At 44.8% G+C, this 21236-nt stretch overlaps 2 protein-coding genes across 3 annotated transcripts; one reads left to right on the top strand and one right to left on the bottom strand.

Moving 5' to 3' along the window:
* The first annotated feature begins 12655 nt into the window (after nucleotides 1-12655).
* On the top strand, nucleotides 12656-14243 carry LOC142892525 (anti-apoptotic protein NR13-like). The gene is made up of 2 exons (XM_076032738.1): nucleotides 12656-13114; nucleotides 14054-14243. Exons 1-2 carry the CDS (start codon nucleotides 12656-12658, stop codon nucleotides 14204-14206), a joined length of 612 nt encoding a protein of 203 aa, XP_075888853.1. The 3' UTR covers nucleotides 14207-14243.
* An 860-nt stretch (nucleotides 14244-15103) lies between these two features.
* LOC142892213 (apoptosis regulator BAX-like) lies at nucleotides 15104-20283 on the bottom strand. Of its 2 annotated transcripts, XM_076032203.1 has the most exons (6): nucleotides 20039-20269; nucleotides 18980-19010; nucleotides 17789-17947; nucleotides 17566-17704; nucleotides 17373-17477; nucleotides 15104-16678 (listed from the first exon to the last, which is right to left on the bottom strand). In XM_076032203.1, exons 1-6 carry the CDS (start codon nucleotides 20043-20045, stop codon nucleotides 16535-16537), a joined length of 585 nt encoding a protein of 194 aa, XP_075888318.1. In that variant the 5' UTR covers nucleotides 20046-20269; the 3' UTR covers nucleotides 15104-16534. The 2 variants fall into 2 exon arrangements, with proteins under 2 accessions (XP_075888318.1, XP_075888317.1); XM_076032202.1 differs by lacking the exon at nucleotides 15104-16678 and having other exon boundaries at nucleotides 16927-17477; nucleotides 20039-20283.
* Between the last annotated feature and the right edge of the window lie 953 nt (nucleotides 20284-21236).

Raw genomic sequence — 21236 nt, 5'->3', positions numbered from 1 at the left:
CCGAGGAGGCACAGGGGCAAATGAGAGGAAGAGGAGGAGAGAGGAAGAGGAGGGGGAGGAAGATGAGGAGGAGGAGGAGGAGGAGTCTGCGTGAGTGAGCGAGAAAGATGTGAGAGAGAGCGAGAAGGAGGGGGGGGGGGGGGGGGGAGAGAGAAGAGGTATGTGGTGGGGGGGTCTCTCGCTGCAAGTAGCAGGAGGATGCGGATTTTATGAATCGATAGGCTATGAATGACTGCCTGCTCGAATTCACATCATGGAATCGTTGAGATCTTATCGAGGTTCGGAAGGCTGCAGCTGGCGACTCAGAAGATCTTTCAGGGATCCGTCGCGTCTTTACCGCAGCCTGAGAACACTAGCAGTGTGTGTGTGTGTGTGTGTGTGTGTGTGTGTGTGTGTGTGTGTGTGTGTGTGCGTGCGTGCGTGCGTGCGTGCGTGCGTGTGTGTGTGCGTGCGTGCGTGTGTGTGTCTTTCACAGGGGACAAGACACGGCACAGTGCAAGACAACAGAGTTTTGCTGGAAGAGAATCGTTGGATGATAGACTGCTGCATAAATTGCACGTAAAGAAAGAATGAATTGGGAACTGGGAAAGTTGGGCTGACCACCGTTTTCCGACAGTTGCAGCCTCTCATTGATTTCCTCTCTGGTTCTCTCGTATTCACTACGCATTGAACTCTATGGGGGAGACGTGGGGGGTGGTGGTGGTGGGGGGTATGTGTTTGCGTAGTGGTGTCCAACTCTTGAATGACCATCAGTATTCACTATGCAGTACACTCAATGCATCCCACAATACATCGCTAACGTCTGACGTCTGTTAGTATGAACTTGGCACGAAAACACACATGTATGTGTAGGTATACTGCATATTTATGTGCGTATGTAAATGACTGTATGTGCCCATTCATTGATTTATTCATTACCACCTGCCTATTGCTTCTTCTTTTTTTTTTTTTTTGTTCATTTGGCTAATGAGTGCAACTGTATAGTCGGCTACGTAGAACTCCCGTTTGCAGGAAGCGCATGCTAAAGTCACATGCAAATAACCCCCCTGTGATGTCACAAAGGGCGCCTGCCACCTCTCCCGGGCTGGAGCGACAGCCCAAGCCAGCCTGCACGTCGGGGTCCCTCCCCCTATGGCCTTGCGGAAGATGCAACCAAAGCTGAACTATTACTTTTTTTTCCTTTGCGTTGGGGGTGAAAAGCTGCGTTGCGTCTGTTAAACAGCCAAAAAGGGTCTGAGTGGCTCCTTTGGTGACGTCATGTCATTTTTTTCCCCTTTTCCATTTCAGAAAAACATTTCCAAACACGCAGATGATGTGCTCGTATCAACGCATTAATAATGACTAAAAGAGGTTTTTTTGGGGGGGGGGTTGTTTTTTTCAAAGCCCGGTGTGCCGGGACCTCCAGCGCTTTGGTTGAGTGTCCTGCATGGAAATGAGTCCCCTCTCTGTCCTCTCCTCCCCTCTCCTCTCCTCCCCTCTCCTCTCTCCTCTCCTCTCCTCTCCTCTCCTCTCCTCTCCTCTCCTCTCCTCCCCTCTCCTCTGCCGGCGCTGCGTCGCTTCCCTTCCTCCGCGCTGTCTTTCAATCTAACTAAAACACTTGGCTCAATTAGAGCGCGGCAGAAGGGAGATGATAAAGTGTCTCACGCCCACTGCCCAGTTCCCTCGCTGCCCCCCCCCCCAACCTCCTCTCCTCTCCTCTCCGAGGGAGGAGGAAGAAGGGGGAGCAGAGCGCCGTATTTGCTGAGCTCCACAAAAACAGAGGTGGTGGGGGGTGGGGGGGTGGGCGAGAGAAAAGGACTGCAACCCATCAGATCATTACCGCTCACCCCCCCCCCCAACCCTCTCTCCCCTCTTCCCCCCCACCTTTCCATGCAGCATGCTCTCTCCGTTTCTCTTTCCACCTTTCCTTATCTCTCCCAGCCCACCCCCACCCCCCCACTCCCTCTGCTTGTCCCCTCCTTCTCTCAAGTGCAGTGCTAATGTGCTGCGCTGGTCCACGGCAATTCTGCTGCACTGGGCTCTGCTGTGCACGGCCGGTTGCTCTAAAACACTCGCGTGCACACAAGCACGGCCACCTCTGCAGGTCTCTCCTTGAAATTCCACAAGCAGGTGCGCTTTGCCTGGATGTTTTTTTTTTCTTTTCATTTTATTTTTCCGCGACTGACAATCGATGCTGCTGCAGCCACTTCATGGGTGATGTTATGTCTTTTTTTTTTGTGGGAAGGTAACGATATTTCCAGCCACCAACCAGCGGGTTTTCAGTCTATGGACGAATTTGGTGAGGCTCTCCCAGGATGACAACGTGTGACGCGCCTCCCACCAAATTTGACAGATTCGAGCTGTTCCGTCCGTTTATCGTCGCATTGTATCGACTCTGCAGGCCTGGCGGGAACCTTCCCGGAAATCCTTTTTGTCTCACGTGTGCAGGGGAGGCGGAGCACGCACGTCTGGCTGCTAGTTTAGCTAGCCAGGCGGCTAAAAGCTAAAGGCCTCCGATTGGGGCGAATGGCGACGCGAGTCACGCGTCATCCCATTTAGAGGCTCGGAGGGCGTAAGTTGGAAGCGCGCTGCTTTCGAATGCGAAAAACACGTCTCGGGGATGCTCCCTGCCGCGTCCTCTGCTACCTTTTTAACCTCCAGGCCCCCCCCCCGAAACACGACTAATAACGCGTGCACTCTCAGGGACGCACAAGGCCAGGCAGTGTAAAAATAGATTTATTTATTTATACGCATTTACTGACACTGCAATGTTTTCTTTGCTGGCGGTAGAGCCAGCAGTTTTTTTTTCTTCCACCCCCACGCCCCCCAACCTCAGCCCGTGATCCCATCACATCCCTGTGTCAACCCCCGTCCTCTTCCCGCCCCCGCTCTTCTCTTTTTCCTTGTGCACGACAACATGTGATCAAACGAGACCATCAGCGATGATCCTTAAACCATCAGCCGTCAACTTACCCCCACGACCTTTCCTTCCACCTGCGCCCGCGGCTCTGTCCTCTGCTACCTCTTGCAATACCTGGACCCTGAAGCTTATGGGGAGGTGGTTCCAACACCGTGGTAAAAATAAAAATGAAAGACCAAATCACTGCAATAAAGTGGCAAAGGTAGAGAGGTAGACCGAGGTTACGTACGTGGCAACAAGTCGTTCGGTTCAAGGTGAAGTTCAAAGTAGCGCTTGGGAAATTTAAAACGCCATAAACAGCAAGTTTATCAACTGCTGCATTAATAATGAAGTCCCAGAAAGAAACTTTCACAGCGGAGCGTGAAGGATGAATCTGGGGGATATCGCCGCCTGAGGGAACAGCAGTGGCTCTGTGCAAGCAGCGGGCGTCTCTTTTTCAGAGTCAAAAAAGTCAGATGGCAGCCGGTCTTCTCCGGTTTCTGAAAACCTTTGTCGTCTTGTCATCACACACACTCATTCAACAGTCAAACAAATGACCAGTGATTGGCTCCTATCCCCCTTCACAACACAACTCTGAGCTGTGGCCGTGCAGTGCAGTGCAGTGCAGTGACGGCGCTGTCCGTGGTGCTGAAAACAGAAAGTAGCTTGCCGTTGCAATCCTGTTGCAGTGGGTTTTTTTTTTTCCAAGAATAAAAACAACCTAAATCAACCTTTTAACTCAGACAAGATGACCTTTCATGTGTAATCTTATCATACAGAAGCAAATAAAACCCATCCTGTTTTCTCCTCCTTTTTCTTTTACACCTTTTTGCCATTGTCTCCTTCACGCGAGCCCTTTGCAAAACACTAGTGCCCGCCCCTCGCCAGCGCTGAGCTGCCATCACAGGTGGACAGTGCATTAGCACATGTAGACACGTTGCGCGCACAAGCACGTCTGCACGCGCTCCCTCGCCCGCCCGCGCGACTGCACGCGCACGCGCACACACTTCCAGTTAATTAAGTTAACATGCTGACGAAGGGGCCGCGGAGCTCTTTGCGGTATGAAAGCGATAGGAGGGGACACGCGCATACAAAGTGCACAAACGCAACACGCGGGCGGCGTGTGACAGGCCTGAGCCGAGAGAGAGAGAGAGAGAGAGAGTTGTGTGTTTGTTTTGACATTGCACCACTCGCCGGGAGGAGAGTGTTTGTGTTTGTGTGTGCGTGAGTGGAAAACCCTTAGCAGTTAGAAGTGACACCTGTTGTTTGAGTGTCTTTTTTTAACTACTGAAAAGGTATTTCACAATGTTTATCTTGATCTGTAATGTTGAATCACTAGGTTAAGACATAAAACTTTGGTATGGTAAAGAAGACAAAAAAAAAAGGTCTGATAACGACAAAAATGCAACAATTGCAAGTGCGAGAGCCCCGCTGACGTCTGTGGTTTCGGCTCTACTGCAGCGTTGAGGCTTCCTCCCCAGTTCTCTGGCAGCCAGCAGAGTCCAAGGAGTCTCTCCACTGTTCTCGGCCACCTCATGAGCCTTTGTGCGGGATTAGAGTTGGATCAGCAAGTTGAAATACACTCAATGATCACCTGCGTTGGCGCCGTCAGGGGGAATTAGCGCCGGGCCGAGGCATGATTCAGGTTCAGGCTCTGATGACAGGAAACTCCTGGATGATGCTGCCCCTCTGTCCCTTGCTAGGCTGGCACCAAACACCATTCACGCAGAGCAAGAGAGAGAGAGATGGAGCGTTGTGAGGGTTGCATTTTTTTTTTTGAAAGATCAAGTCCCCAACATCACAGCTTTCACAGCCACCGCAACATGGAATTGGTGTTTTTCTTCCCAAAAGAAGATTTGGGTTTTCCTTTGGAGAAAGGGTCAGAAAATCAAAGCGCACTTTGGGATTTTTAACGTCTTTCCCAGTAGTTCACATCTGGCTTATCTCTTCTCTTGCCCTTCACCTTCATTATCATCATCTTCACCACAGCCGGTAGACGTACGTAACTTGGCTGTTTAAATGGAAAGGGTGAACACAGATAGAAGCCTCAAGTATGCACACTGCACAAAACGCACTGCATTTTAAGGGTGGTCCGCAAGATCCTGACTCAAATTACTAAGGCCCATTAAAGAATTAGGTTTGACGGCCACCTTTTTATCTGTCTAAACAAAAAGCGCATTTTATCTTTTCCAAAAACACAAGAAATAGAGCAGCAGATTACAGTGATTACACTGGAACTGCAAGGACATAAAACTGCAGAGTCGTTACGGAGAGAACCTGTACCTGAATCTCTCTCTCTCTCTCTCTCTCACACACACACACACACACACACACACACACACACACACAGTGCAGTGCAGTTCCTGAATCTGCTCTTTTCGCACTGCACCGTGGCTCGTGGGGACCCCTAGAGGCCATACCAGAGAACAGCACGGAGCAAAAATGGTGCAGTCCCCCCTCCCTAACTCAGCTCTCCGAGTGCCCCCTCTGACCTCGCATTTCCCTCCCTCCCCTCATATTTCATGCCCTGGCTCTCTCTGCTTTGTGTCCTCTCGTTTCCAGAAAAACAAAATTTAAGACGGCTTGGGATTTGCCCCAAGTGTCTTGCGGGCACAATAACGGGGGGGACCGATGAAGGTGAGAAAATGAAGGATTAACACAGTCTCTGCCAGATTTTCAAGCAACTGCAGCGCAAGGCGCTGGCAAGACCGGAAACCTCCTCAACAGGGGTAACGTTTAAAAGACGATACACAGGTGTAACAGGACATTTTGAACATGCGCACAGATTGAGCCAGGCCAGACCACGACAACAAACACACACAAAAAAACAAAACGGTAAATCCACGTTGCAACAGACACCAGCTTCAAAGTCTGACACGCTGCAAGACGCAGAGATCCATCTTGTGATGATGTGCTTACTCACTCAGCAGTGCGTTAACTCGTCTGGCATCTGATTTGAAGATAAATTGAAAAGCTTAAATTATGATATGCTATATTGAGTGGCAATGATTGTTTGGTTCCCTTTGGTAATAGCACACTTTGAGTCTTTGTTAGAACAAAACAAAGAAAACAGCTTCATATTTTTGTGAGAAATGGAACCAGTTCATTCACTGTCATTCACCACAGAAGTTAAATAAATTACTAAAATAAATAAATAAATACTTGTCATACTTATAATAATACTTATAATGATGGTGGCACTCATTTCTACATACTCGGATAAAAAATATTTTAAGTGATTATAAGTAAGATAAATGAAATCAAATATTTGCATTCATTCGTAATGTGTTTTGCACTATTCATGTAATCAACGCACTCAATCTGGAACTGGAACTGTGCTCCCTAAGTAGGTTTAAGCCATTGCGCACAATGGCTCCCTCTGGTGTTCATTAATGTGTACTGCAATAATGACAACATTCAGCAGTCGAGGCAAGTGCAGGGCAGCGGCTCAGGGCTAAAGTTTATCGCTAGCAGTGCATTCTGAAGGTGACGGACACCGGACACGTCACATTACACGGCACAAGCCATAATAAATGAGCAGCAGGATGAGAGCCGCACACTTCGGTCATCTATAATACACGAAGAGCGAATGACAGACAGGGGCAAAAATATCAGATAAAAAATAAAATAGATTCAGTTTTAGTGACTGCCAAAAACTATGAATGAAAACTGCTAATGTAATAGAATTGCACACAAAGACAAACTGGCTAAGACAACAGCTAAATACAAAATATAATTTATTTCCCAAGGTTTCATTTGTTTTTTCATTTGTCTGTAATTCATTGTTTCAGTAGAGAGACAGATGTGATTTGATTGATTGCTCTGATCTTCCGAGTTTTGCCTGTAGGGGGCGTGTCACTATTCGAACCTGAACCTCGGCCGTAACATCGTGTCCCGCTTCGTTACTCCCAATTTCTCCCTTCAGCTGACGTAAAGCGATTGCAAATAATGTTTTTCTTGAATATGCATGTTTCCTCTGTTACAAGGAACCTACTTCTGATAAGATGTCTGCATCATGAGTGATTTTGGCGAGCAAATTTAGTCAGTCTGAACATCATGGAAATCTTGCAAGCATTTGATTTTGATTTGATTTGATTTATTGGGCCCGTAGGGAAATTTGTCTTCACTGACAGTACATAGCATATGTCAGACGACACACAAACACTACAGTACACACACACTGACAAAATGACGTACATTACAAACAATAACAACAATGGCACTTTTAAGACAGCGCAATAGTGGGATTAGGTGGACTGATCAACGGGGCTTGCTGTTCAGGGCGGCTATGGCTGCAGGGATCAGGCTTTTTGCCCAGCCGAGCCCTCCTGAACTCGATGGTTCTGCACCTGTGGCCTGGTAAATACTTGCTCGCTTGAGTCCCGTAGACGGTGTTCATATTCATTTTGTTGTGTAAAATAACACACGTGAACATGTTTCAATTTAAAGAATCTTTTTTTTTGTTTCTTAAATGTGCAGACGAAGAGTGTCAGCAGCATATATGAATTAATGGTTCGAGGTCCCTGGGGGGTCCTCCATCGAAAATTGTGAAAGATGTAGATGCAATTTCCCGCATTCTGGTGTATTTTACAATGTTTATAGATTACAGAAAAATGATGGCCCTCTTTCACTCCACCCCCCCTTTGGAGCTGGCATAGACTGAAAGGTCTCTTGAATCACTTGACATAAAAGCCACTGCTTTACAATGTAAATGTGACAGTTGAGGGTCCTGTCACTATGCCTCCAATTGATCATGTATGCTGGCCACCCCTTTGGCCGACTGGTTAGCGCACATAACAATAACCTGGGATTCTGGGGCTTGAAGCCCGCATGGGTCCTCGTCAGTGCCTTGCCACATTAACATTTTAAACATGTTGCAATTCACCTAACCTGCAATAACCTGTAATAACCTGTAACCTGTCTTCTACTATGGTCTTCTTGAGGTTGGCTTGTGGCAGTTGCTTTTGTTCCGTTACCAGTTCTTCACCACTGGGAATGGTTTTAATTAGAGCTTGAGGTTGGAACGTGGCACAACTGGAGGAACAAGAATTCAGAATTTCGTTGTGGCATGAACAGCATCGTATAGCCAAAAGATGTTACCACCACAGAACAGATTTGGGACCCTGGCATGTTATTGTGGAGTATCTGCTTATTTACACCAGATGACATCATTTGCCACTGTGCCAGAAGCTAATGCTGGCTCAGCTTTATTGCCCGGTGTCTCTCCGACAAGTTTGGAGATGCGCTATTTGAATAAATAAAGGGGAGTGAGATTTTTAGGGTGTTAATATTAAAAAAAAAGGGAAATATGATGTGAAGGCGTGAGGAAGGTGATGTTTTTTTTCCCCACCACAACAATGGAAATAGGCATTTCTTCCTCTCCTGCTCTCCTATTCTGCCTCATCTTCCTCAATTCATCAATCAACCTCTGCTTTCCTCCTTCCCTGCTGCAGACTAATTAATAAAACTATCCTTCTCTGCTAGTTGTCTCCCGTTTATAGGAGCATAGGAGACACAGGGGAGCCGGCAGGAGTGGGAAGACGGCGAGATAAAGGGAGACTGTGGCCGTGCAAGGGGTGTAATTATGCTGAGCCAAATCACACATGAACTTGATAGAGCTTATTCTCAGCACAAGGAATGTAGAAAGACGGGCAGCAGCAGGAGCACGAGTTTATTTTAGCTCAAAGAAGGCTCAACTAGGCTCGTTTGATTTGATTATGGACGAGTGTGAAAAATGACAAGTCAAAGTGCAGTCAGGACTGAAGGACTGAAAACCTATTGTTGATTGTGGTTATTACTGGTTGGAGCACAAAATTGATATACCTGGGATGCCAAGTGGAGACCTGCCCGGATGTGTTAGACCAATCAAAAAATATTTTACTGCCAGTATGGCCAGTCTACGGTTTCCTGTTGGTGTGAGGGATGCAGACTGCTGGTGTGTGGCACAGCAGGATTTGACAACAAACTGCCAGGTGCAATTTAAAAATTCACATTTATTGAAAGGATTTACACATTACAACAAAATGCACATTACATGAGACAACAACACAACAAAAAAACCTACAACTAATTCCCTTCACATCTGTTGGATTTTGAGCAGCTTCTATGCAGAACTGTCGTGCGTCTTGTTTCATGTACCCGTTGAGCAACAAAAACATGAAATCAGCAAGCTTTCAGTCTTTACGTTTTCAGCAATGTTGAAAGTGGTCTGCTTAAATTTTCCCACCCAGTTGCCTACTGTAACCCATATGGTTACTAAGCCCATTTATGTCATTTGAAAGTAATACCCTTTGCTCACCACATGGTGGCGTATTAGCCTTTGCTCAGTGTCACGACCACTGAGCGTGATCTCACTCTGAGCCAAACAGCAAAGTAAGAGCACACATTGGTGGACGAGCAGGTGAGTTTTGATATGGAAAATATCACAAAACCTCGTAAATGAGTGATACGTTATTTTGCAGTGTATTTATAAATCTTCTGCTGTTATGATAAAGTTTTGTGAGAATTGAGAAAGAGACTGTAGTGCCGTTTCCCCCATGTAAGCATCTACATTTTCAACTAGCCAGCGAAGTGAAGGAAAAGCGAGCAAACGCTATGAGTGATGAACAGTGCCAGTATGGGAACGTTTCAGCTTCAAACGAAACGAACGAGGTGAGCCCATGAACACGGACGAGCCGATACGTCGCATTTGTTCGAAAGTAGTGGTGGTGAAGAAGGCGAATACGAGGAACATGCACGCGCACCTCAAGCACAATCATCCCCTCCAGTTTTCCCAACTGTGAAAAAAAAAAGTACCGCCCGAGGTTCCGCGGAGCAACGCTGACTGAAGCATTTGGTAAGCAAAGCAAATATTTAAAAAAAAAAAAAAAAAAAAAAAAATGGTGCATGCTTACAGACAGCGTAAAAGTCCTTCTTTCTCCCCCCCCCCCTTTTTAATTGTTTTTAGTTGTTCTCGTGGTCTTTTATGTTTATTATGTTCGTTCATCTTATTTGCAACCTCTTAATCTTGAGAAATGAAAGTTTATTGCTTTTGACATGGTGTACTTGCATTATTATGTCATATATTATCATTATATATGATTTAAAAAAAATGGTATCAATAATATCGTTTATCGACAATAATTTGTAGCACAATTATCGTCCAGCAAAATTTGTTATCGTGACAGGCCTACGCGTGGCAAATGTGTAAGAGATATTTCCTGTTGATGAGAGTGTGTCTCAACAATTTTTAGCACGATTAATGTTGAAATGTTGAATCCTCACTCAGCAAAATTACTTTCACCAATAGGACTCATCAGGCAACAAAAGCAAGTGAAGATGTTAATGCAATTCAGATGTTCAAGGAAGGTGACATTAAAGAGTGTCTCCAACAGTTTTTCCCCTCTTCTGATCGATTGAGGGTGGGGAACGTGGAGGAAAGGCATGTACCACGAATGAGAGCTCACGTACCACTTGTGGTACGCGTACCACAGTTTGAGAACCGCTGCTATAGCTCCGGATGTGATATAGACTATGACATCCATAGCTAACCGACCCAGCCCCTCCATGCGAACGCGGTGCGATGCGATCGATCTCTTCCCCTCTTTCTTTTTGTTTTTTCTCATGCCCCAATCCCACCGGCGGACTGGCACTGGTGAGATAGGGCGGACTGGCCCTATCCGCCCTATCCCACCGGTGCCAGTCCGCCTTGGAGTATAAGAGACTCCACTTGTGATCCATATACACATGAAAGGAAGGTAAAGAAAAGCAAATTTAGGAGTGGATCACCGCCTCGTCTATACTCTCTTCTGTGGGGGGGGGAGAAATAAATATATACATGTTGTAATTGTGGTATTTTCCCCCGTTCATAAAGCCTGAGGTTATGAAAAGTATGCTAGCAGTGAATCAATGACGAGCATAATTTTATTAATCTGATAAGAGATCAATGATTTTTGTCAGTACTCACCTGAAATTTGATTTTTTTTAGGCGGGAAACTCTCGCGACCTCTGGTGTCCCGTAAATGTTTGCTACCCATCGGGAGTCCCTAACGAGCCTGACTGCGCATGCGCAAATCGGCAAAATCACGCTTCGTCAGAAACTTGTCCTACTAAACAGCTATTCTGAGCGAAAAGCGGTAAGTTTAACGTTATACTTTTAACGTTATCTTAATTTAACCTAATGCTGAATTCTAACTTTTGTTTGAGGCTTTGGCCGACTTAACTCATTGTCCTTGCCTTGTTTTGAAGAAAAAAACTGTAAAAGCCGTCTAAACGGATTTTTATCCTTTGCGGATTACGTCTGTCACGCAGTGTATGGGACCCCTAAACTTCTGTTTTTCAGTCTTTCAGTCACTTGAACAAATAACTTTTGCTAAGTAAATTGAGCGAATTTATCCACCTCTAAGAAACCACTGCATCTCCATGCTCAAGTTAGCGCTGAGACATGGTGTAAATATGGTCTGAGCATGCGGGTAATGTTTGTCAATGTAGCCTACTTGGCTTGTTCCTCACTGTGAACTGCACCAGACTAGAAATGATGTACGACTGTCTTTTGTAGATTTGGAAGAGAAGTTCAAAGAAGTTTATGCTTTTCTCTCTGCAGGGTCATACCCCAGCGACTATGACAAATCCAAGAGGCAAAACCTGAGGAAGTATGCATCAAAATTCACATTGAGAGGTCAGTAGTCTCCTTAAAATCATAATAAATCTAAAATATACTTCATTGCATTTGTAATTAATTGAAGTGTAATTCTTATAGTTCTTGTAATTATATATGTGTGTGTGTGTGTGTAGCACATACATAGATATATATTTTAATGTAGATTGAGACTTTTTTGGCATGAGGTGTGCTGTCAAATCAAAAGAAGAGATGCCATCCCATTCCTCGCCAATGGGAGGGCATACTGGCATACAGAAGACTGAACGCACCACGAGTAGACGGAGCTCAGCTCAGTGACACGGAGCTCTGCCAAGTGTCATCAGAGACGGATGTTTTTTGTTCCTCATCATGTTCAGGAAGCCAGGAAGCAAAAAACTTTAGAAGTATTTCAAAGAGAACGGTTAATGATGGCATCAGTGTACAGTATTGTACATACACTGCGACAGATCGAATCCACCAAATTATATTCACAAGCGCAGTGAGGCTCGGTAGGATATCTGGATGGGTTGGAAGGATTTATAGGGGGCCTACCGTTTAGAATGTTGTGATCAAAGGCGACCGTTAGGACACTTTAAAGCAGAATTCTAACTGAGCTGTGCTATAAATTGTCAATGGACTTTGTCGCAGTTGGGTAAGGTCGGAGTGCCTTTCGCCTCTGTGACTGGTACCGAGTGGGCGACCCAATGAGCTCCGTCTGACATCGCCACCAGGGACGGTAAGCCTGTTCTCTCCACAAACGGCTCCCTACGAAAGCACATGTTGTCAAGTCGTGTCGCGCTTAAGGGTTTCGCAGCCATTTTGTTTATTATACTTTATAAATACTATTGGATGTGTTCAGTGTCAGTTTGTGGCCTAAGATTTGCGTCTCCCATGGCATCACCAGCAGTCTGGTGCCACAATGTAAGTCAAGTAGTGTTCCATGTGTTCCTCCTCGTTTTAACTTGTCTAAAAAATATGAAAACAAAAAATTTAGCCTCAAAACCAGGAAGGGCACATTAGTCTTTTTACTATGCTGACCTGAGGAAAGAGGCGCCTGTGATGGCAAGACTTGAAAGAAGATCTTTGGTGTGACAGGTAACAGGTTTTCCCTCATTAAGTTCATGTTGCCTTGTTTCCTTCCTTCCCTCCTGCTGCAGAAGATGCCTAACAGGTTGTGGCAGGAGACCGTGGCCATCGCGGAGGACTACCTCTCCCTCTGCTGCTCCAGCCAAAGGCCGCCCCCTCGGCGCCCCAACCGCCTGGCGGTCGGCATGAGGCACATGACCGAGCGCTTTGAGCAGCGGAACCAGGCTCTCGTCTCTGCCATGGCCCAGGCGGTGAGGCCACCCGGGCAGCCCGAGCTGGACTATATACTCATCCTCAGGACGGTGATGACCGAGATTCCAAGGGGCAGGAGCCTCACCTGGGACGATGTGATCACCATCTTTGTCTTTGCCGAGGTGCTGGCCAAACAACTGAGAGCGCAGCGGAGCCACCAGGATCGGCGGGAGGAGGAGGCAGAGGAGGAGCAGTCGCACGACAACCGCAGGCTGGCGGAGGCCATCGCTGACTTCCTGGCGGACGAGCAGAGGGACTGGCTGCTGAAGCAGGATGGATGGGTGAGTGTCAGACACGGGCAAACTGCGGCCCGGGGGCCATATGCGATCCATTAAAGTTTTTCAATCCAGCCCACCGAACTTGAAAACAACGAAATTATTTGCAAGCCCGTCTGTCGGTTGGCCTGACTGCAGTGGTTGCTCTCGGAACCGTAGAGTTAGTAGGGGTCCCAAGAGTTTACGTTAAAAAAATTAGTCTTCAAAGCAGGCCCGGTCGCCTGAATACCGCAGCTAGGAATAATGGAATAGGACTCCGGTTCTATTTTGTGGGTAAAAACCTTTTTTAAGCCCCAGCAACTTTTTTACATTGAAACGCCACCAACCATCAATATTATAAAATGACACTTTTCAGCCTAAGACATCGTTCTGAAGACATGGGTGTCAAATTGTGGCCTGCTGGTCAACCTTTGCCGTCGAGGCACAAATAGAAAGTCACTCCTCGAGCTGGACCGCTGGTATTACACAGCCGCTAATACTACAAATTTATTTTTAAATGTGTTATTAGCCTGTTGAATTTTAAATCAGAACGCTGCAAACAATAAAAAGACCCATAAGATTTTAATTTCTATTTTACTTATTTTGATGATTTTTTTTTTTTTACTTTGAAATTTGATTTTGCACTTTTGTGTGATATAAAGTTATTGCATAGTATCAAGAGTTGCTTGTTCCATATTCCTGTTGAAGCAAAACTCATTTGGGTCCATATAAAAAGCTCCACTGTTATATCTGGAGGAACATTTTTTTCAATAAATATCAATGTCGACCCGCGTCCACGTTTTACATTTTGCCTCTACTCTTGGATTAAGAATGACGAGTGAAAGAGGGAAATAAGTTTAGCGGGTGAAAAAAACTACAAATTAAAACTTTTGAGAAACGTTCTTCTTTCTTCTCTTTCGCTAAATAACGCCTATGCCCTCTCTCTCCCTCTCGCTTGTCTCGCAGGACGGCTTTTGCAGGTTCTACCTGCACTGCTTCATTATCGACAATAAGCTGGTGATCAAGACGGCGCTGTACACCGCCGTCGGCATCGGCCTCACCTTCCTGGCGGGCCGCAAGGTGTTCCCCTACGTCCTCCGCGTCTTGTCCTCCTCGTAAAACTGTTGAGGACGGCCCTCATGCGTCCTGACCACGCCGGGGTCGCGACCTCAGCTTTGAATGTTTGCACATATGAAACCCAGTTCTTCCCTCTCAGAGTATTGTCGCCTTTTTGTGAGCAGACTGAAACCTTGGTTTTCTTTACAGCACGGCGAGGCCGCCTTCACAATGAACAGGAAATTAATTCCTTTCTTAGATAATTAAAAATAATACTTGTACACCTTTATGTCCATCAGCTTAACCATGGCCTAAATCTAATTGTTGATAATGTATGAAAATATTTTTCAATTCTTTAATTATGACCCTAATTATCACGCATTAGAAAATGACTTCATCTTGTTGGTTCATTTTGAAAATGCAACACATACAATTTCACAATTTACATGTTCATAAAGCAGCCAAGCAGAGCTGTTTCGCTCACACCCCTCCTCCTTTTCACAGCAGTTACTGAAACATTAGTTCACTTCCTGTACTTATAGTGCATCGTACTATCATGGAAGAATAATACAAGAAAATGCAATCATAGAATTGACAGGTTGTTCCGAATGTCATGCCCCATGTTCCAGCAACCAGGACAAAAAGGTGGAGAAGACTCAAAAGTTTCTTGGAGTCAAACTCCAAGGAGGTTGACTCGTGTTGCACTGACTTTGTGTTATAACATTACTCTTGACCAGAACCAAATAATTTCCCCTTAAAATTAGCAGATGAGGCCAAAATAAATAAATGAATATTATAAAAGTCAAGATTTTTAAGCAGAGATATGTGTAGATAACTTGTGAATACAAATTGATTGATGTCAGTTCTCGGGCAATCGTAAGGTCTTGTGAAGACCACAGACTCCCTTCTGTTTTTGGAAAAAGTTTCAAGTTTCAAAATTCAGGAAATAAGGCAGTTACGGCAGCTTTACAGCTTTCATGTTTTATTTTTCTTTCATCCACAGTATACATGCAAAGTCACAACAAAAGGTATTCATGAATCCATTCATTCCATCAAGGTAGACAGGTTCGATTCTGGATTTATTGCAAGTCCGTTGTTGTTTTTTCACCGTTAACAAGATGAAGAGTATGAAACTGGTAACACCCATTGCCACATTGCTATATGTAAGTAGGTATAAGGCACTGGTTCCCAAAAAGGCCTTAAGTAAAATGTTATAATAAAAAAAAAGGTGTCCTAAAAAATAAAATGCAAGGTCCCAGAATGGGTGTAGCTCATACGAGGATCTCCCTCCAAAGATATAAGAACATGTAAAAAATGACAGCTGTGACATATTTCTTTTTTTTTTAGTAGAAAAAAAGTAGAAAAACAAAACTACCATTTTTTGTTAGTTAAGAAACAAGAATCGATTAATGCTTATTGCTATAGCTGCTATAGCTGTTCCAATAGCTGTGCCTGGCTGATTGTGTCTATTAAGAAAAAAAAATCTAAGAAGACAAGCGTTGAAAGCCATAAAGTTATTATTATTATTTTTTTTAAATAAAGAAATTTCAATAAACATTTTAAATCAACAAAACCCACATTGCAAAAACAAAACAAAAAAACAATTAAGTTTCCTGAGGTTTTATGTGCTGGTGCAAAAATATCTGCGACATAAGGCAATTTTTATTTATTAGGACAGTTTTTTCACCTGAATTTTGAGTTAGTTGTAATTTGATGATGCATTGTGTCGGTGTCGCAACTTTCCATCAGCACGCCTCTTTCAGTCATGTCATTTGGCTTTGATTGCAGGCCTGCATATTGCAAGGTTCCATTTATTCTCTAAGACAGTTTTTTGTTGTTGTTGGGTTACAAGCTAAATATTAGATACATTTACCAACATCAGCAGAGGGCCGCTGCTGGTCTGAGCCAAATACAACCAGAGCACTGCTTGTAGCGCTCAATGAGGCCCTTCTGACACACTGCAGCACGAAGGTCAGATTGACTCTCAATAACATTTAGATTTAGGCCAAAATAAAACTTAAATGGACAAAGACAGGAAAGTAAAAAAAAACAAAAAAAAAAACAAGACTACATAAGACCAGTATTACATTTCTGTTTGGGTCTTTTAACTGCTAAACGTGATACAGCACATCTTGATTATATCTGCAAATGAAAAGTTAAAGAGGGTTACAAAAAACAAAGACTGTGTAGAGTGAATACCCGGGCTGCGTTGGCACCTGGACGCTTGGCCATTTGATGACAAAGAAACACCATATGATAGAATAATCCAATCAAATCAAACCCTCTGGTAAACAGTTCACAGCCAAACAGTACCTGATGTTGTTCATCATTTGGTAAAAACACACGCGTTCACTTATGAACACGTGCGACTCAAGTCTGGCGTGCTTGGCCTCAAAGTCTTCTGGTCGCCCTCAAGGTGATGAAGCTGCCCAAAGCCATGCCCATGACGAAGATGAGGATAAAGCCGTAGCTCCTGGAGGTCATGGAGGACGCGCCGTTCACGGAGGCCATGGCCAACTCCGAGAAACTGTTGATCTGCGGGAGGAGTGTTCTCATTTCAAAAAGGGGAAATCCAATCGCCTCCGAGATGTTTCAAACCCTGCGGCGTCCAGTCGAGGTGAGCGCCACCTAGCGTGTGACGCTCAGTCGTAGTTTTATGAACTTCATGGTTTCTGATTAATGCAGACGGATTCACTAGGATGTGAACTAATTGTTAAATTCACCTCCTCCTTTCTTTCTTTTTTTTTTTTTTTTTTTTTTCAAAACAAATTCAGATATTTCAGTATATTTTTATAGTAGAAAGACTTGTCAGTGTGCTACTGGTAGAGTGTACGCCCTGAGACCAGGAGGTTGGGTTTCACCCCCGGCCGAGTCACACCAGACATTAAAAATAGTACCCATTGACTCTCTGCCTGCTGGGCGCTTTCACATCATTTGGCATGGGAGCATCAGTGGGACTTTAACGTCCACGATTGCACAAAGGCGCCCATGAGTGCTCATTCAGGACGACACACCTGCCCACAACAGTCACGCTCCATGCCTGCTTCTCTTCCTGAAGCAGAGTTACTGATTTTATAACAAAGAGCAACAAAACAAAAGTGAAAAATTGTAAAAACACAGTTGCTGATAACTGAAAATGGTATTCATTGGTATTCATGGTGAGTCTGCTCCACTGCTGTCCACCCTGACCAGACAGGTTGCAGAGGAAAGGATGGAAGGTCCAACGTACCCATCCGCCGTGTTCGCGGATCCAGCTGAGGAGATTTGTACGGAAGAAGTCCACGGTCCACCTCAGGATGTCCTTCACAAACTGAGGGAGACTCAACTCCACCATCTGAGGCGCAAACAAAACACACGGCAGTCTTCAGACGTTGCATTCAGCATCGTTTCAACATTTCTGGCGGCACCAGTTCAGGACCTACCCTGACCGCCAGCCTGCCCGCCACGTAGAAGAGCACAGCGATCCTCTCCCAGGTGATGCCCTGCTGGAAAACCTTCTCCGCCACCGCCTTGAAACTTTCCCACCTGGAGCCGCCACACCGAGACACGGCGTCTATTGCGCTGTTAACAGAGGAAACAGAGTGGGGGGGGAAGTCAGAGGTCAAGCATCTGCACCGTGGGCCCCGGAGCCACCGGCAGACTCACTCTTGGAACTCCTTGTGGCCTTTGACCCCGTCGCCAACGATGCGGATCATATTGCCCAGCTGGGTCGCCGTCTTGCGGTCCTGCTCCGTCATCACACCCAGCGGGGTGAGGGGAAGGACCTCTGCGGGGGCGGCGTCCTGCAGCTCCCCCTGTATGACGCTGCGGAACAGGGCCAATGTGAGCGATGCTCTAACTCAGTGGTCGCCAATTCTGCTTCTGGAGGTCTGCTGTCTAACACACCTGATTGTAATTATTCGTTATCAAGCAGCCGAAGCTTATCGAGGGCTTGACAAAGAGTTAAAAATGGACGGAAAAGCATCAGTAAGTGTTTTTTTTTTTTTTTTTTAATGTGATGAAGTAAAGGGAACATCCCCACTGACATACAATCACTTATTCAGTGATGTTGAACTTGTTGACGGTCATATTTGTGTCAATAAAATCACGGATTCTGTGCCAGACAAACGTCTCCATTCTGAATGCAGTTTTTTTTTGCACTCCTCTCCCTAATTTGTGATTGATTTTGGTAGTCGAAAGTATTCCAGATGTTTTTCTCAGCCTGAGTGGTTACTGCAGTCGAAACCTGTTTTGATGACACGCCATGAAAACCATCTACACTGCTTTGCGTGAAATAAAGGAAAACAAGTGACGTGCAGCTGACTCGCTTACAGCTACACACTAAAGCGAAACCGTCGGTCGAGTTTCCATGCCACTCACTGACTCACTGGTTAACTTCCTGTGCAAACAACAGGACGGAACTATTCTGCAGGAGACGGAAACTAAATTGCTTAAAGATAGAGCTACATTCAGTCTGTTTACGGTTATGGTGACATCTGACAGGTCGACACTCCCATTGCTGTTAATTATTACTTGCACAGAAAGGTATTTTTGTTTTTTGTTTTTTATTAGTGCCTTCCACATATGAGTCATCTGTTACTGCGCCTAGTAAAAAGGGTGTGATTTCCAGTAAAGGGGGCGAAAGAGAAACTTACACTAAATGGGGCAACAGGTGACCACGTTTGGTTTACCAAAGCGAGTTAGCGATGAGTGCATGGAGGGATTTTTTTTTTTTTTTTTTTTTTTAAATAAAATGTTATCCGTCTTCATTAAAGATTTCAATGAATGGCACCAAGACGATGGCACGTTGCCCCATTACAGGGTGCGTTACCCATGCACAGAAAGAAGCAAACTTACTTTTGAATCGCGGCCTCTCCAATCCTCTCTTCTGTGGAGTGATTAAAAAATATATAATGAAATAAAACAGTATTGATGCAGCGTCTGCTTTCCACTTTCGATTTTGCCCTCTCCCCCAGTCCGCCACTGCGGTCAAGCCAACCGAAAGTTCGAAAAAAGCGGTCGAGCCAGCAGGCACTCGCTTTTTGCTTGCTCCGTGGACACCAGGTATTACGGTAGTCATTGTACTCAATGGGGAAACGAGATCGAATCGCTTTTCTCTGTACTTGGTTTCAGATTAATATTATTGGAGAATTCCTAATTGTCGCGCCAGTATTCCACTTCAGGGTGCTCGTGCACCACGCCAGGAACACCCTCACTGAATTTCACAAATTTCTGATGTAGTATTTCAAAATAAAGCTCATCCAAAAATGTACACTTTTTATGTTTATTATTCTTGATTTCAGATGTAAATATTTGAAGAATTCCTAATTGTCACTCCAGTATTCCACTTCAGGGTGCTTTTTGAAATTCGGTGAGGGTGTTCCTGGGACCCCAGGAACACCCTCACCGAATTTCACAATTTTGGTGCACGAGCACCCTGAAGTGGAATACTGGAGTGACAATTAGGAATTCTCCAAATATTTACATCTGAAATCAAGAATAATAAACATTAAAAAAAAAAAATGCACATTTTTGGATGAGCTTTATTCTGAAACGCTCCATCAGAATTTCCTGAAATTCAGTGAGGGTGTTCCTGGGGTGGTTCCCTAGCGCCCTGAAGTGGAATGATGGCGTGACAATTAGGAATTCTCCAATAATGTTCATCCGAAACCAAGTACAATGAAAAGCGATTCGATCTCGTTTCCCCATTGAGTACAATGACTACCGTAATACCTGGTGTACACGGAGCAAGCAAAAAGCGAGTGCCTGCTGGCTCGACCGCTTTTTTTCAAACTGTCAATTGGCTTGGCCGCAGTATACAACCCGAGGTGATGAAAATTTCGCAAATAAGTGCATCAATGGCTGACATCATTTCATTGATCTGACAAGAGATAAACAATGATTTTCTTTACTCACCTGACATTTCGTTACCTTCACAAGCAATAATTTATGGGGAGAAAAAAGCAAACAAAAAAACTTCCAACTAACTTCCTTCGGAAACCAACTCTCGCATACAAACTTCCTTCAAAGTTCCTGGACACGAAGGCTATGACTAAATGTATTGGTAAAAACAGTTTCCAGGACTATTAACCCGTCTTCGCGACGCGTTCAAGCAGCTCGCAGTGATGCTACGTATAGTAGAAAATGTTAAGACTGACCGCGGAAAAGGCCTAACACCGGTTGTGACGCAATCGGCGGACGCTACGTCTTCTTCTTCTTTTTTTTTAGTTTCAACAGACTAGACGCTTCCAACACGCATTGCTGCCCTCTGCTGTTTATTTGTGCGATTTCTGCTTGTGTTTAATCATATTCTGTTATAATACATGTATGCACGATTCCAATGGATGAAACACCTTCTCCACGGACTGTACGTCACTCTAAACAATCCATGTAGAAACGGTCTCTCTCTATTTGAATTTAATGTTTTACATTTTACCTAAAATAGTTTTACTTATTGTATACAACTGAGTGAAATGAATAGGTTTAAAATCATAGTCTTGCGAGGAGACATTGATGACATTTTTACAATTTGCTCTCGAGCCCCTGACGAAAAGCGTCGAAATGTAGTGCCATGCCATTGACAGCCGTGTGTGATAGTGATAACGGGACGGCTGAAATACCTAGGGCTCACCACTGGATGGCACTATTCAGTCATAAGATTAAAAACTAATGGGGGATCTTTAAGACAAGTGTACATTGAATTTGGTCAAATGTTTGTAGGTCTCTGTCACAGGGCGAGGGCGACTTTCCTGACTTTTTTCGGGAGAGTTGACCGTCAAAGAAAAAGCGCAACCACGACGGCGTCCGTGACCTTGTTTCGTCAAGCCGTTTCTCCAGATGTCAGCGTACCATAGAAGGAGCGTTTGAGCGTCATTTGATTCTCATTCTGGCCAAACGGGGTCGCTGGAGCGCTACATAACAGTCACTGAGGGTTATTTATGGGGAAAATGAAAATCTCAAGTGGAGTAAAAATAAATACTGGCCATTGTAAAATCATAAATTGATTGTACAATTCTTACTCACACACTCACATCTTACTCACATCTCACTGAGTACTGAGTACTGAGCATGGACACAAAACACGTTAAAGACAGCGGATGTGTGTGCGGTCAGA

The sequence above is a fragment of the Nelusetta ayraudi genome, unplaced genomic scaffold, assembly GCF_046127955.1.
Source record: "Nelusetta ayraudi isolate G7.1 ecotype Tasmania unplaced genomic scaffold, CSIRO-AGI_Nayr_v1 ptg000034l, whole genome shotgun sequence".
Classification (NCBI taxonomy): domain Eukaryota; kingdom Metazoa; phylum Chordata; class Actinopteri; order Tetraodontiformes; family Monacanthidae; genus Nelusetta; species Nelusetta ayraudi.
Note: the sequence above shows the minus strand (reverse complement) of the source record. Positions and strands in the feature narration are given on the sequence as shown.